Source organism: Rhinolophus sinicus, chromosome 4 (genome assembly GCF_057876585.1).
Source record: "Rhinolophus sinicus isolate RSI-liver-muscle chromosome 4, RSI-T2T, whole genome shotgun sequence".
Classification (NCBI taxonomy): Eukaryota; Metazoa; Chordata; class Mammalia; order Chiroptera; family Rhinolophidae; genus Rhinolophus; species Rhinolophus sinicus.
The window spans coordinates 52,699,828-52,717,935 of NC_142504.1; the positions used below are offsets into that span (position 1 = coordinate 52,699,828).

General features: G+C 38.3%; 1 protein-coding gene across 2 annotated transcripts in view; it reads right to left on the bottom strand.

Moving 5' to 3' along the window:
- Positions 1-18,108, bottom strand: part of VPS41 (VPS41 subunit of HOPS complex) — a 171,644-nt gene that overhangs the window by 121,215 nt on the left and 32,321 nt on the right. For both annotated transcript variants that reach the window (XM_019710243.3, XM_074340530.2), the window contains one exon: positions 15,850-15,927. In XM_019710243.3, the coding sequence (XP_019565802.1) occupies positions 15,850-15,927 (78 nt within the window). The remainder of the gene's footprint in view (positions 1-15,849; positions 15,928-18,108) is intronic.

Genomic DNA, 18,108 nt, shown 5'->3' on the forward strand with positions numbered 1-18,108 from the left:
AAGAACTGTGTCTTCTTATGAGGTTTTACAGATGATCCTACATCTCTAAGGTTTAATAACTACATTAATTTCAGGTTCTTGAAGTGATAATCCAGCTTTTAACAAGAGCTGCTGTTTCTGCAGATGGAGGAAAAACGTTTTATCAGTAGCAATTCATTCCAACTTGAGAAATAATTTAAAAATCTGCAAAGTCATTTACTTTCCACTCTGAATAAACAGAAAGGGTAGTGGTAAAATGTGGCCTAGCTGCATATGTTACATTTAAAATTCTGTATGATAATGTGGCTGAAATATACTTTATTCCACAGCTATTGATCACCTTATACTTTCAAAACTAAAAGTATATTTTTTCAAAAAAAAAAAAAAAAATCCTAAAATTCACATGGAACCACAAAAGACTCTCAATACCCAAAGCAACATAGAGAGAAAGCTGGAGGCATGACACATCCTGATTTCAAACTATATTACACAGTTACAGTAATCCAAACAGTATGGTACTGACATAAAAACAGACACACAAACCAATAGAACAGAATCAAGAGCCCAAAAACATATGGTCAAACAGCATTAGACAAGGGAGCCAAAAATAATAAAATGGGGAAAGGATAGTCTCCTTAATACATGGGGGGAAAACTGGATATTCACATGTAAAATAATGAAAATGGACCCCTATCTTACATCACTCACAAAAATTAACTCAAAATGGATTTAAATGTAAGATCTTAAAAGTAAAGACTTAGAGGTAAGACCTGAAACTATGAAACTCCTAGAAGAAAACATAGGGGAAAAGCTCCTTAACGTTGATCTTGGCAATGAGTTTTTGGATACAACACTAAAAACACAAGTAATAAAACCAACCAACCAACCAAACAACCAATCAAAATGAAATGGAAGAAAATATCTGCAAACCATATATCTGATAAGAGGTTAATATCCAAAATGTACATGGAATTCATACAACTCAAAATAGTTGTCCCTCGGCATCCATGGGGCATCAGTTCCAGTCCCCTCGCAGATACCAAAATCTGCGGATACTCAAGTCCCTTACGTAAAATAACGTACTATTTGCATACAACCCACACACACCCTCCCGTATACTTTAAATCATCTCTAGATTACCTATAATACCTAATACAATGCAAATGATCTGGAAATAGTTGTTAATACTGTACTGTTTGGGGAAGAATGAAAGAAATCCGTATAGTTCAGGGCAGATACATCCTTGGTAGACTTAACTACATAGTACATGTCAGCAACAATGTAACTTTTTTTTAATACTTTCAAATCCATGGCTGCCTGAATACACAGATACAAAACCCACTGATATAGAGTGCAGACTGCAGCAAGAAAACAATCATATTTAAAAATTGGCAGAGGACTGAATAGACAATTCTCCAAAGAAGACATACAAATGGCCAACAAGTATATGAAAAGGTGTTCAACATCAGTAGTCACAGGGAAATGCATATCAAAACCTCAGTGAGCTTTACCTCACACCTGTTAAAATGGCTATAATGAAAAAGATAAGAGATAAAAGTTGGCAAAGATATGGAGAAGAGGGAACCCTTCTCATACACTGCTGGTGGGAATGTAAACTGGTACAGCCATTATGGAAAACAGTATGGAGGTTCCTCAAAAAATTAAAAATAGAACTACCTTATGACCCAGCAATCTCTCTTCTGGGTATATACCCAAAGGAAATAAAATCAGGATTTCTAAAAGATATCTGCACCCCCATGCTCACTGCAACATTATTCACAATAGCCAAGACATGGAAACAACCTAAGTGTCCACTGACGAATGGATAAAGAAAATGTGGTGTATATATACAAGCATATGGATATTATTTAGCCATCAAAAAGAAGGAAATCCTGCCATTGATGACAACACAGATGGACCCTGAATGCATTATGCTAAGTGAAATAAGTCAGACAGAGAAAGACAGACACTGTATGACCTCACTTCTATGTGGAACAGAAAAATATTCAACTCATAGAAACAGAGTACAATGGGGGTTGCAGGGGCCCGGGGGTGGGTAACGAGGAAATGCTGGTCAGAGGGTACAAACTCCCAAGACGAGGAAGCTCAGGGGACCTGAGGCAGAACAGGGAGACTGTAGTTACTAACACTGCGCTGCGTACTGCAGATGGATGCTAAGAGAGGAGAGCTTTCAAGTTCTCCCTGTAACCATAACAACACCCACTTGGCAATTATGTGAGGTGAAGAATGTGGTAACTAATCTTATCATGGTACGCATTTTGAAATATATGTGTATCAAATCATCACATTGTACACCTTAAACTTACATAACTTTCTATGTCAATTAGATCTCAATAAAGCTTGAAAAAATAAAATAAAATTGCATATTCTGAAAAAGTACTAACCTATTGATATAAACAAAGCTGATTTCTAAGTGAAAAGCATTTATTGAATAACGTATATATTAGTTAAAATACTGAGCATACCAATATCATTACTTTAATAATATGAAACAATTACATGTGTTATTTGAGGTGACGTCTGTTATGGTCCCAATACAGGAGCTCAAAAACACTCCCCAAATATCACTATCTATGGAACTACAGGTGATTCTCCTTAGAGTGATTTCAAACCAGCTGTAGTGCTTCAAGCAGCTGTAGGGCTCATCATAGCTTTCCCCTGAGGCTGCAAAGTTAATGTGGATAAATATGAAATGATTACTTTACAGCACAGGGTACACTGCCTACGTGGACCTTCTCAGAGCCTTAATAAATATTCTATATTCCACAAGAAGAATACAGTTCGATAGGAAAAAATTAATTTAAGTATCTCTCATTAGCCACTTTCACTTCAATTCTAATGATCAAAAAATAAAATTACCCAATTAGAAAATGAATGTCCTTGATTCAAACTCTAACTAGTATCTTGGAAATAATCAAAGAGAAAAAAAAATAATCGGGGAATGAGAAGAATAGAAAGAAGTTATAAGAACCACCTTGTTTCAAAACAATTTAGTCCATTCATTGTGTCATCACTGGTTTAACACTTTGGCTTAAATTTTCTGCATTTATAAGCAAGGTTTATCAGTCTTTGATATGCATCAAAATATTCATAAATACTTTAACTTTTAAACATATCTTCAACAAGAGGTTTTAACCACTTCCCCGTAAGAGCACACTGGGTATGACCTAGATGTTGTAAACCTACAAGGACCACCTGCAACCTCATCTGACCCCTCACACCCCTGCACCCCACACCCACGGCCCCTGCGCGCAGCTGGCTGGCCAGCGGCTCAGACGTTCATACCACCGCTGGACCTGCCAGGACGGCTCCGCCGCAGCTGAAGCACGGACATGGATGGCCTTTCAGCCTGCAGGAGTCTTAGACAGATGTTCCTTTCCTAAATCCTTACAATCTTTAAAAGCACAGGGAGGATTTGGAAGGGATTCCCTCCTCAGAAGCTAGCATACTGCTGGTTCCTAGCACTGTTTTCCTTTTGTTAAACTTCACCTTCTGCCTGTGCCAGCCACATCCCCGCGGACAACGGGAGGAGGCTGGCTTGCACACGACATGTATTCAAGCCAGTTATTCACAACCTGGGCACCGATTAAAACACTGCTTCGACAAAAGGCAAAATCAGGCTTTTGGTCACATTTCCTCTTTTATTCATACGCCAGGCACTGTGCCGGATGCCAGGTGCTCATGGTGGACAGGTAAATGCTGCCCTTAGGAGGCTTGCAAACCACCGAAACACTGTCCACATTTAGGCCAGTGACCTTCTGGGGACGCTGCAAACCTGCAGTTAGGAGCCTGCAGAGATGGGTGAATATCCCATCGGAGCCAGAGCTCACTGTCCCCATAGCTCGCACGCCCATTTGCTTGACAGCTGCAAGTGGACATGTCAGATGGTTGGCTCCGTGTGACGCTGGGATGGTTTGCTACAGCACAATGTGGCAGGTGGGTGAGGAAAACTTTAATAGGAACTTCTCAGTAAATAAGTCTGAGCAACAGCATAAAGAGGCAGCAGAGTTTCTCTTCCTAGTAACTGTACTAAAATTGCTGAGCCCCTGCCAGCTACCAGACATTGTGCTAGGTGGTAGTGCCATTGCAAAACAATCCGTTTTACTGGAAAACCACTGTTATAAGAATTTATGTTTGTTCCATAAATGACCTGAAAAGAAATACAATTGACAGCTTTCAAAATGGTGAAATATAATGTGTGAAGTATGATAAAAATTATTTGTTGTTACATTGGGTCAATATTTTTCTTGCTTATACATGTATCCAACAAAGATACAAAGGAAGGAGTGATAGAAAAAGGAAAGCAGAGTTACGAGAGAAAGCAAGGTCATCTCTGAGTGTTGCAAGGGAATAATGCAGAAGAAAATTTACCACTCAGTGCATTTAACAAAATAGTAATATTCCAAAAACCGACATGAGATGAAGAGGATTAAACAAAAAACGGACACAGAAAGCCTGCGCTCACAGTGTTTGTAGACAGCCTGTGATCCCAGCACTTCGTAATGCTGCTACTTTAGAATTTAACACGTTACGGACCACAGTCTGCATGCCTAGCTCCCATCTGATTCGACCTGAGCACAGGGGCCGCGTCTCACTATTCTTTACATCTCGTGCACATCCTTTCAGACATTTGCTGAAGGAATCGAAAGCAATCACTGAATGAATATGAAATACACATTCTCCTGCATGGGGTCATCAAGGAAGGTGTCACAAAGAGGGTGGGACACTGGGCATTTCCACAGGCAAAAACTGGAAAGCACATTGCAACACGAGCGAAAGGACAAAGTGTGCAGACAGTGTAGGCCGCCCTGTGAAGGAGACTGTCGCCCAGATGCCCAGACATGGAAGCCCTGAGGGCCTCAGACAAGAGCTGTTTTATTCCACAGGCATCACAGAGGCTCTCGGGTGCCTGCAGTCAGGGGGTACCACAGTCCTGGCACACCCTGGAAAGGTGACTTGGGCAGCTCTGTGCAGGATTAGGAGAGACACAGGACAGGGACTCAGCCGGGTTCCACTGCAATAAACCCAGGTGAGAGTTCACAAAGACTTGAACGAGGGGGTGGCAATATAAAAATTAAAAATAAAAATAAAAAATGAGTGAGAGAGAATGAACTAAGAGAAGAATCGAGGGAATTTAGGGAATAACGGAGGCATGTCACAGAGAATATAAACATCACAGAGACGGATGTTAACACAGGAGAAGGAGAGAATGGGGCTCTCTGAAAAGATGAGGTTCATCAGGAGTCTATACACGCCTCATCTTTGCAATTAGGGTACAGTATTTCGACTAAAAACACAACTTTACTTTGGCCCACTAGACCCCACTGATGAAGAAACAAGGACCTAGCAAAGATACACAGTCTAATTAAAAGGTAGCACCTTGTTGGAGCAGTTCAGTGCTGTCAGCCTGGGAGCCAGGAAGGACTCGGCAGAGAAGGTGCAGTCAGAACCCACAGCAATTACCGACAAAGATGCTGCCACGCGTCATACGACCCAACTTGTCTACTTCAAATAATAACTGAGCATAGAAATAAACATTGATGTCTTCATAACAACTAAGCAGGGCTGAGAGGTGGCCAGTGAACGAGGTGTCTTCTGCAGCTGGCCACGTCACCCAGATGCCTAAACTACAGGGTTCTAACACTACAGCTCCAGAAATCAAATTGTTTTCCCTAGAGTGTATAGTAAATTTTTTCTATACGAGTTAATGCAATAGAAATAGGACTGTCGCCCCTGAAATCATGTAGCTAGGACAGCAATGATAAGCATATTACTATTCTCCAACAGTAAGTCTTAAACAGCTACCCTTAGATTGGGAGTTCTAAGCACCTGCTGTGCTACACCTTGGAGGACGAAAACCTTCAGCTCCAGAAAGCCAAACATGGTGCACCTCTGCTGACGGCACAGCTACGTGAACATCAGAGCGGAGCCCACAGACTCCCTTGCTCACTTTCTCAACATGCAAGTTAATGATACCGCCAATGATAAAGGAAAAATCTGTTTAGGAGTAAAAACATTCTACTTATTTTATCTCACTTTTATTTATAACTTAATAGCAGCAGCAATACTAATGCATTCTATCATCTAAAAACATCTAAGAAAGTAAAGCCTTTGTGTTTTCACCGGTTGGAAAAAAAATCCTTCTCTAAAAAGTACAATACAAACACTTTAAATAACTGAGTTATAAATCAAATACAAAATGCCTAACTTATTTTTCAGACATAAGGTGAAGAAAGACCATTTAAAACATCACAAATTCAGTGGTACCTTCACCACAGAAATTATTGGTATAACGCTCTCCGGTGCAAAAACAGTGCTTTATTAATTCCCCATTAAGTCATTTCCCAAGTAGACTGTCATCTCCCAACAGTTCTCAAAAGAAGCATCTTGTAAACCAAGCTGGAATGTCTCTACACTCAAAAGAAATTCCTGGAGTCAAGTCACTAGACCTGTACTGGGTCCATTTCACAGAGACAAGTAAGTAAGCATGTTCTTAAAATACCAAAGAAATAAACCCCTATGTGCAATGTGATAATAGAGACCCACTCCCCAAATGAACCAAGGATCTGAAGGAGAGGGTGGCAAAATCAGTATGCGAGAATGGGTGTGCGGAGGAAGTTTCTCTTTCTTCTTCCCTTCTTTTTCCTTCCTGCCTCCCTCGCTCCCCACTTCCAGGTTTGCCTGTCCGATATACAATGAACATTGTTAAAGCCAACCACATCAATGGATTGAAAAAGTGCAGCTCTTTCAGGAAGTGCCCCCAAGGCCTGTCATCAGGCTCCTGCATGAATCCCAGTCCTCATAACGGCTGACATTCACTGAGCCTGGTAATACATATTTCACGTGTGTATCTCAAATAATCCTCAAAATAGTCCTCTTCATCACGAGTGGGACTATGCTCTACATTTTATAGAGAAAGAAAGTGAGGAGAGAGGTTAAACTAATGCAGGTGGTGCAGAGGTCTGGCCCTGAGCCTGGCACACAGCCAGGGAGCCACACTACCCAACAACCGCCTCAAGACCACAGCCTGCCACCTCCAGGACCCAGCAGCCACCCTGCTAATGGGCATGTCAGTCTTCAACGCCAGTCATCCCTCAGCGCTTCTCTTTCTACATCCATTCTGGGGTAGCTGGATTTACAGGAATGCAACCAAACCATGGCCTAGTAGGGCTAAAGAAAGAAAACAGGAAATCAGTAGGTTCAGGGGGTTGCAAATGTTTGTGCAGTTCTTTTCCTGGCAAAGCAAGAACTTCCGACTCCATCATGACATCAAGGAACAAATCCTTCTCCTCACCATACAGTAATGACTTTCTGGAGGAAGAGTAAAGACTTAAATGTAAAAAGCAAAACTTTAAAACTTTTCGATGGAAATATAGGAAGATATCTAAAAAACAGAAACCACAAATGAGAAAACTGACATATATTTACTGCATTCAAATTAAAAAAGGAAAAAAAAATTTCTGAAAATACCACAAATGAGGAATTCAAAGATAAACCACAGGAACCCAGAAATAAAACCACATAAATATGGACAATAATTTTTGACAAAGAAGCTAAAAACATACAATGGAGGAAAGACAGCCTCCTCAATAAATGGTGCTGGGAGAATTGGATAGCCACGTGCAAAAGAATGAAACTGCACTGCTGTTTGTCACCATGTACCAAAATTAATTCAAAATGTTTCAAAGACTTAAGCATAAGACCTGACACAATAAACTGCATAGAAGAAAACATAGGTACTAAACTTATGGACCTTGGGTTCAAAGAGCATTTTATGAATTTGACTCCAAAGGCAAGGGAAGTAAAAGCTAGAATAAATGAATGGGACTATATGAAACTTAAAAGCTTTTGCGCAGCAAAAGAAACCATCGACAAAATAAAGAGGCAACCAACTGAATGGGAGAAGATTTTTGCAAACGGAGCCTCCGATAAGGGGCTAATATCCAAAATATACAAGGAACTCATGCAACTCAACAACAAAAAAACAAACAACCCAATTGAAAAATGGGCAGAGGACTTGAAGAGACATTTCTCCAAAGAGGACATACAAACGGCAAACAGACATATGAAAAAATGCTCAACATCACTAATCATCAGAGAAATGCAAATCAAAACAACAATGAGATATCACCTCACCCCAGTCAGAATGGCTACCATCAACAAGACAAATAGTAACAAATGTTGGAGAGGCTGTGGAGAAAAAGGAACCCTCATACACTGTTGGTGGGAATGCAGACTGGTGCAGCCATTATGGAAGGCAGTGTGGAGGTTCCTCCAAAAATTACGAATAGAATTGCCATATGACCCAGCAATCCCTCTCCTGGGTATCTACCCAAAAAATCTGAAAACATTTATACATAAAGACACATGTGCTCCAATGCTCATTGCAGCTTTATTTATGGTGGCCAGACAAGGAAACAACCAAAATGTCCTTTGATTGATGAATGGATAAAGAAGTTGTGGTATATATATACACAATGGAATACTATTCGGCGGTAAGAAAAGATGATACTGGAACATTTGTGACAACATGGAGGGATCTTGAGAGTATTATGCTAAGCGAAATAAGTCAGACAGAAAAAGCAGAGAACCATGTGATTTCACTGATGTGTGGTATATAAACCAAAAACAACAAAAGAACAAGACAAACAAATGAGAAACAGAAACCTATAGACACAGACAATAGTTTAGTGGTTACCAGAGGGTAAGGGGGTTTGGGGGGTGGGAGATGAGGGTAAGGGGGATCAAATATACGGTGATGGAAGGAGAACTGACTCTGGGTGGTGAACACGCAATGGGATTTATAGATGATGTAATACAGAATTGTACACCTGAAATCTATGTAATTTTACTAACAATTGTCACCCCAATAAATTTAAAAAAAAGAAAAAAAAAGATAAACTACAGACACCAGACGACAGGTGCCACTCTTGGAACAAGGAGATGTGTGCAGACTCTCCATGACCCCCGCACCTGCCAGGGGAGCAGAGTCCCAATTCCCCTGCCCACCACTGTCTGGTATCTGGTACTGATCAGAATTTTAAAAGTTTTGCCAAATTAATGGGTGTGAAGTTTCACATTTCCCTGATTATTCTACAATTACTAGAGACATTGAGCATCTTTGTACGTGGTTACTGGAGACAAAAATTTTGAGGTTCTCCATACTGTTTGCCCAGTTTCTTTCTGGGTTGTGTTTTCCTTACCTATCTGTAAGAGTTCATTTAGAATTAATATTTTAACAAAAATACATACACTGTTAAAATTTTCTACAAATGCCTTATGATTTTACAGCTTTTATAGAACTCAAAGAATCCAAACAAGCGAACAAAGAGAAACAATTATGCTCAGACTTAAAGTATGAATTTAGAGTGAAATGGATGCTGTCCTAAAGTAAACCATCAGTGTTTCATTTAGTAATAGAAAGATCATTTGCAAGTGTCATATTTGACTTGCTGGCGACTTCTGATTTTGAACCATTACATGAGCCACCCTGATCAATGTTGTATTTTTGTTTGTAAACAATCAACTCTTTAATTCCAGATCAATGTAGAACTTTACACATATACTGACAAAGTATATGAATTAACAATTCTCAAAAGAGTAAATAGCCTCATTAGTAGTCAGAAAGATATTAACTAAATCAATCAATTCCCATTTTCTAGAAATCTAAGTGGCAAAGAATTATTGCATGGTAACAGCCAATGCTGGTGACAAAATACAGTGACAGTCCCACAGTGCGGGTGGGTATATAATTCGATTCAACCTAGAGTGCAGTGAAATGCAGCAATCTGCAGCAAAACCTTACACATGTTCATAGCGTCTGACCGACGTAGTGGTTTCACCTCGAAGGATTTGTTCAAAGGAAATAATCAGTCACAAGGTTCCCCAGCCCACCCGAGGATGTCCATGCCAGCATCACACCTGGATTTAGCATCATTCATTAAATGTACAGGGCACTGGAAAGGTGGCTCCCGGACAGCTCCAGGCAGGAACAGACATGCTTCTTAAAAAAACTGATTCTGTAAGATTAGAGTGAGGCACCCCGTTCCCCTAATTCCCACTCCTAGCTCAAGCCTGGCCAGAGCTTCCTGTCACAGGACCTACAGCAACTGCTTCAGGTGGAAGTACGTCCCCCAAACCCTCCTAACAGGTTTTGGACAGTTACTGAAAGAATCCTTTCATGTTTTTGAGGATTACAGTGCTGTGCCATCAGTCTCGGACTGTGGGCTGACAATTATGCCTCCCTGATGAAAAGAGCCTACCCCAGAGATGGGGACTCTAAGACACTGTCTGAGCCCTGAAGCCCCACCTCACCTTGACTTGCAACAAGAACCAGTAAATCCTACTGTTGGTTACCTGCCTTAGTGAATTTTTGTCACTGAGCAACCAAAGTGCCCTAATATGTTCATTTTTTTCCCCACTAAAGTAAAATGGAATTAAATTTTTAGACTACCTCACAGGGCATTTAATTTTCTCCCTTTGAGATGAAACTCTTCTAGAAAATCTAACACAATTCTGGTAGACTTTCTGCTAACTATGCAGATGTACCTAAACAAGATATTTAGCACAAAATCTGCACATTCCATTATTTCAAACAAGCCCATTTTCCTACCCGACACAGAGTAACCATGCTATTCAGAAAACTGAAACAAATCCTTACCTATCCAGTTACTCCACTCTCAGTCACTATATCATTTCAACAGAATGTGGAGCTCCCCCCAAAAGAGATACACAATACTGAACCCATATTACTTATGCCAATACAGAACCAAATTAGGAAAAAGATATTAATATTTGTAAAATTCTTTCACTTCTCATGTAAGCTAAACTTTTGGTATTTTCTCCAACCATATCTCATTGGTCAGAAACAAGGAAAATATTAAACAAAACAATTTTTAATGACAGATTTTTTCTTTTGATTCACAGCTGAAAGAAAGGCCAAGCAATTTGCAATGATATGGATAGACCTAGAGAACATTATGCTAAGTGAAATAAGTCAATTGGAGAAAGATAAATACCATAGGATCTCCCTTATATGTGGAATCTAAAGAACTGAATAAATGAGCAAAGGAAACAGAAGCAGTCTGAAAGACAATAGAGGAAAAACTGACAGGTGCTACCGTGTTTCCCCAAAAATAAGACCTAGCCTGGCAATCAGCTCTAACGCATCTTTTGGAGCAAAACCCGGTATTAGTTTACTATTAAGACCCAGTCTTATGTAATATCATATCATATCATATCATATCATATCATATCATATCATATCATATATCATATAATAATCAGGTATAATATAATATAATAATCAGGTATAATACTCGGTCTTATATTAATTTTTGCTCCAAAAGACGCAGTAGAGCTGATTGTCCGGCTAGGTCTTATTTTTGGGGAAACACGGTAAATGGTGGGGGGATGAGGGAGAAGAGGACATTAGAAAGCACAAATTGGTAACTACAATATTGGGGGATATGAAAGTCAGTTTGAGGAATATAAGTAATAATGTTGTAAAGTTTTTGTAGGGTGTCAGATGGGCACTTGTCTTATTAGGGAGAGCATTTCATATACAGTGTAGATGCCTGACTGCTGCACTATATACCTGAAGATGAAGCTGAATAATATTGAATGTCAACTATAATTTTATATATATATGTATATATATGTATATATATATGTGTGTATATATATGGTCATGAGTTATGGAGTACAGCATAGGGAATAATAGTCAGTGGAACTGTAAGAGCTATATATGTTGTCAGAGGGGTAGTAGATTGGGGGAGGGGCTTATTACTTTGTAAGGGGTATAAATGTCTATTACACTGTTTTGTACACCTGAAACTAATAAACAAAAAGGCCCAAAGAGCCAGTAACTAGATAATCTAGATTTATTAATATAATGTCAAGCACCTTAAGAATAGCCAATAGTTTGGAGTTACACACATGCAAATAACATAAGTATTTGGATGTGTAAACATGACCTCTTAGAACACATTATTCCATTTTCTGTAGCTGGTCTTTTCTTTGTTTTTGTTTTTAACAGCTTTATTGACATATAATTGACATACAATAAACTGCAGATATTTAAGTTGTAAATTTAGTAAGTTCTGACATATGAGGTGTGATCAAAAAGTACAGTGAATGTTTACATTAAAAAAAATAATTACAGTTAAAGACACATTGTCATTAATCCCCCTCAAAATACACCCCTAGCTTCGAACACACTTATCCCATTGTTCTTGCCACTTTCTGAAGCAGTTTGGAAGTCCTCTTCATAAATGCCTTTAGTTGCGCTGTCGTGGCTGCCTCAATACCCTGAATCTATTCAAAATGTTTAACTTTCATGGTGATTTTGATTTTGGGGAAGAGCCGGAAGTTGTACGGTACCATACCCCGTGAATAAGGTGGATAATTACATACCGTAATGTTTTTATTTGACAGAAATTGCTGTACCAGAAGCAATGGGTGACACGGAGCCTCTCCATCGTGATCACAAAATACAGTGAATGCTGCTGTTTCCAAGTGCCATCCAATGGAAAGGCAGGGACCTTCAATACGGGAAGCGGCGCTCAAACCTTAGTAACAGTGTGTGACTAGTTTCAACTTGTTCGGTGCAGTCAGTCAGGTGTGAGCTATGGTTGAGAGAAGGTGTGTTTTAAAGTGTGGTGTAAATCATCCTCCATCATGACAACGCTCCGTGTCACGCATCGCTTTTGGTATATGGCAATTTCTGTCAAATAAAAACATTACGGTGTGTCCTCATCCACCTTATCACTGGATCTGGCACCATGTGACTTCTGGCTCTTCCCCAAAGTCAAAATGATTGAGGACATTGAGGCAGCCATGACAGTGCCACTAAAGACACTCACAAAAGAAGACTTCCAGAACTGCTTCAGAAAGTGGCAAGAACGATGGGATAAGTGTGTTTGAAGCGAGGGGGAGTATTTTGAGGGGGATTGATGGCAATGTGTCTTTTACTGTAATAAATTTTATTTATATTAAAACATTCACAGTACTGTTTGATCACACCTCATATGTGGGAACGTTGCCACACTCCTTTAAGCACTGAAAGTCTCACGCACTTTATAACCCTCCCACGCCATCGTCCGCCCGTCTCCAGGCAACCACTGATCTGCACTCTGCCATTACAGATGTTTGTGTTTTTTAGAACTGTATATAAACCTTTTTATTGATGAGTAGAATGCCATGCTATGGATATAATATTTTGTTTATTCATTCATCTATAGATGGGCATATAGATTGTTTCCATTGTGGGGCTATAATAAATAAAACTGGTATGAACACTCATGTACAAGTTTTTGTATGAGCATATCCTTCCATTTTCTAAGGGTGGAATGGCTGGATAATATGGTAGGTGTATGCGGAATGTTTTTAAAAATTGCTAAACTATTTTGCAAAGTGGTTATACCATTTTACATTTCCACCAGCAGTGTAAGCGTTCCACGCTGTCCATATCCTCACCAACACTTGGCATGGTCAGTCTTTTCAAAAATCATCTGGAAACCTTCTTAAAACAGAGATTCCTCGATGCCTTCACCCTCTGCCAAACAAAACCCTACTGACTGATTAGGATTTAGACTATTGCTTCATGACTATTACTACTGGAATCAAAACTACAAATGCCATGAATGAGATGAAGAGATATTTCTTGGGAGATAAAAAATGTTATGCAAATATACAGTATTATTACTTTATCGAATTTTATTTTGTTTAAATTATTTACACCTAGAAGTGAAAACTAAAGTCAGGGGTGTTTATTCATTATTTTTTTTCTAATACTTGTTTAATTCTCACTGTGTTTCTAATGAAGAAAAAAGTTCTTGATTAAATATGGCAATTGTTACAGTCAATGGAAATTAGCAAATTCAAGTCATAGCATTGTTTTTAGAATAGAAAGAATCCTTTTTTAAGAGGACTAATACAGAGTCCCCAAAGGAACTACAACATAAAAAACAGGAAAATAAAACAATAAAGGTAAAAACTCTGACCAGAGATGAGAAGCTAAAGATTAAGGCTCCTTTCAAAACATAATGACAATCTAAAACTTGTCACTGAAAATCATATATCTAATATTATGGTTATAATCATAAAGAAGCCAGGGCCTCACGACACACTTTTCTGCAGCAGTCTATCATGTTCTTGAGTAAGGGAAACAAACAAAAACACCACCCAACCATCTTCCTCTCCTACTAAAATAAAGAGTGCAAAGCTCTTAATTATAAGAGAACTTAATTTTTAAAGATGTCACATAGCAGGACTAAAATAAAAAGTGTGGGCAAATTTAGGGGTGATACCATAAATTACCTGAGAAAAGACGTAAGACATACTTGACACAAAATGGACATCAGAGAAGATATAACTGAAGGTGTCTACGGAGCAGACACAAGGACTGACAGAATAAATAAATGAGAGGAAAAACACATGATAAACTCCTACAGTGTTTTTCTTGGTTTTTCTTTTGGAAATGGAAGCAGCAGGATATGTCCCGTGAGCCGTAGCAATTAAACACTGACTCTGCTATACAATATTCAAAAGACTTAGATGCAGAGTGTCACAGAATCATTATACTGGAGCAATACAAATTTAAGAGATCATACAGGCAAGTTTTTTTTAAAAGGTGAAGAGATATGAGTAACAACACCACAAAAAAGAGCTCTGCCCAGCACAAGCTCCACGTTTTAATGGATGGCAACTGAAAGGCCAAATGCTTAAGTCATCAAGATGGGTATCAGTGTCCAGGAGGTAGATGAGGGAGGTATATTCCTCTTGCCTGAAAGGGATGCGAAAGCAAAACAAGAACCCACAATTTTTCTGATGTATCAGTACGATTAGAGAACATAATTTTCCCTTTCTGAACTATTTCAGAGATTCTGTCTCCACTCAGTGGTCCCGTTTTTTCTAAGCAAAATAAAGCAACCCTTTTATTTTCATATATAATGTCAGCTTTAGAAACTACGGTCTCCTTTATAAGCCACACTAATACCTTATGATGGATCTTTCAACAAGTACTGATGCTTTTCTCCAAAAAAGTATTATCTGCCCCCCAAAATGATCAACTTATTCACACCAGATGTTCACATTCACACAACTACAGATGCCCTTGGTACTTTCCAGGTACATCTTAAATACCAAAATCAAGCTTCAAATTCAATATTTCCTTCCTCCTCAATGATTGTAAACCACAATTAAAAAATTAAAAAGCCTGGATCTTAACTTTCAATCAATATAATTCACATAAAATATTAGCTTTGTATATTTAGAAGAGAGAAATTAAATCAGCAAGGTGATCAATCAATTTTCAATTATATTTGGCATCTGGACAAGGTGATGGGTCATGTAGTTACAGGTGTCACGGTGACCAAATGAGAGGGTTCACATTTTAAGGAATCCACAAATTGAGTGTATAAATTAGCACTATTATTCACTAATAAGTTTTTTTCTTTTAATACCATTTCACCTAGACATTCTACACTGTTATAATTTAAAAAGGACACCTACAGGAGTATATTTAAAGGCTCCATTTAAAGCCAAATGGATGACTATAATTAACCAAAGAACTGCAGTTCAATGAATTTTAACCAATAGATTTTTAAGTGAAGTTTGTACATATAAGATTCCCAGTCAAAATATATAATGTATATATAGACATCTTTCTTTATAAGTTCACCTTTAAAAAATTGTAGCACATACTATAAAGTTCAGCTACACTCTTAGCACTGATTTAATTGATAAAGATCCTTTATGCTATTAAAACAAATTGCTAAAACTAATACTCTAAAGCACAAATTTTTGCATGAAATTTAGCTCATACATTATTTTATACTGTATACTTACTACATCAAACTTCTGAGTGATGTTCCCTTGGATATCAAGTAAATACACCTTGCCATAGTGTGTGCCCAGTGCCAAAAACTGTAAGAAGAACAGAGGGGTCAGTTTGTCAATGTACCATTAACACACAATTAGGAATAAAACCGTTTTCAAAGTCGAGAGTCCTAATGCATTAAGTGCTCTGCGATGCCTTGGAGGACATGCATTCCTTGGAGAAGACGCATTTCCAGCTTCAGGGAAGGAACAGGACAGGGCCCTCCTTACTGTGATAGTGCAGCGAGCTGGCCAAATGACGCGTGAGGACCCCCATCTACTGACAGCTGAGGGGGTGTGCGCTCTGTACACAATGCCCCATGGACGCAGGCAGCAAATTACAATGCAGCTGGGAAAGCACGACCAACCTGGGGCTGAACTCAAAGTCACACGGGGATGATTTAGCAACTTGCTTTAATTTGCAGCAAATGTGTAAATGTGTGCTATCATTTAAGTTCAACATATATATACACAACAAAATATTATTTAGAGAAGAAAATCCATGCCATATATCAAGAGATGAAAAGATTCAGATGTCCTTACGTATCGGTTAGCATCAAATTGTCTCTATAAAAGTTAATGTATAATATTGAGAGTAAACATTTATATTCTAATGCAAAAAAAACCCTTTTGTCACAAAATAATTGCTGAGCTACATATTATTTTATGATATGAAACTAGTTCATAACTCCGACTATTCTTTTAATGCTTTGAAAAACTAACCCTTCAACAAACCAGAAGAAACTTTAGCACTACCTGAAATATAACATGAGATTTTTCTTCCCTTCTATTTCTTTACACATTACTCAAATAGTTCCAAATTTTCTGTTTTTCACTGCATACGAGCATGCTTCATTGCAACCTTTAATGAAATGTTCAAATTTACAGGCACTACTAAGCATTTCAGTCAAGCAGCACAATCTTTAAAAAAATAACCTTACAGAAAGTCATGATTTTAAAAGATTTACCAAAATGGAATTGCTTAAAATGAAATTTCAGTTCAGGCACTTAAAATATGAAGGTACATTAAAGAGGAGTCACAAAAAGGGAAAGAAGGGGTTCATTAGAAATTCATCCCCTGCGATGCCTTTCACTCCTGCAAGGTTGCCTTTTTCCAAGAAGAAAAAAGTCCCCTGGGTAAAAAAATCAATACTGGTTAATAAAACATCAGGTGTGCAGACATAACTAGGTATGACGAGTCCTGCCTGAGTGCACCAGGTGCCATGCCGATTACTCATCCAGGGCAGACAGCAAGCCTGGTGAGAACAGGATGCCGGGGCCCCGGAAAAGGAAGGGGCCAGAGGTAATTCTGGGGGGAAATTAGTCTGAATATTTAAACCAAACTGGGATGCCTTCTCCAAAGCCAAAGAACATTCATTCTTATCAGAAATAGAGGACTCAGATGGTTGTAATTTTTTTCTCTACAGTGACAATCTGACAATATGTGAATAAAAAACACACATACTACTAACTAAAAACAAACAACACTCCACTTCATTCTGAGGCTATCTATGGCAAAAGAATGAGTCTTAAAAGCTCACTGCATCCCAAGTACTAGGCAGTATTGATTCTCCTCATAAATACTGTATTTAGTTTGTCAGAAAACTAAGGGGGATTGGATCCGTAAAACGCTTTACTCCTGGGTCACTCTCCGACACCTCTGTGAAGGCCGTACTTGACCTTCCAATTATACTTTATTTTATTAAATTTTTAAAGGTTCTATGCAGGGTACTTGATCCAAACATTAATTCCTTCCCTTTTCCTTTTTTCAAAATTACTAGTTTAAAACTTTTTAATATATAAGGAAAGGAAACATAAAACAATTATTTTGATTTTACATTTTCAACCTAAAATTACTTTAGAACATTTTTGAAAAAAACAACACGGTGGGTTTTATGACAAGTTACCTTTTGTTTATGAAAACTAATCATTCAGATTAAATGATCACTGCTCCCTTTAGAAATAGCTCTATGTGCTCTTAAAAAATTTATTTAACTACCAAATTATTAATAAGTCATACTTACATTTACTAATTTTTTGACTACTTAAACTAATCAAAAATAGAAAACTGGCCACAAATCACAGATGTAAATACAAATCCTTTAAATGTGACTCTCTAGTCATGAAAAGCCTTGCGCTTTTGTAACTATTGATGTGTTGTTGTCTTTTTTCTTTTGAACCTGAGACCACTTAAAATACAGGATGGGCAAAGAATAAATTTAATTAGCA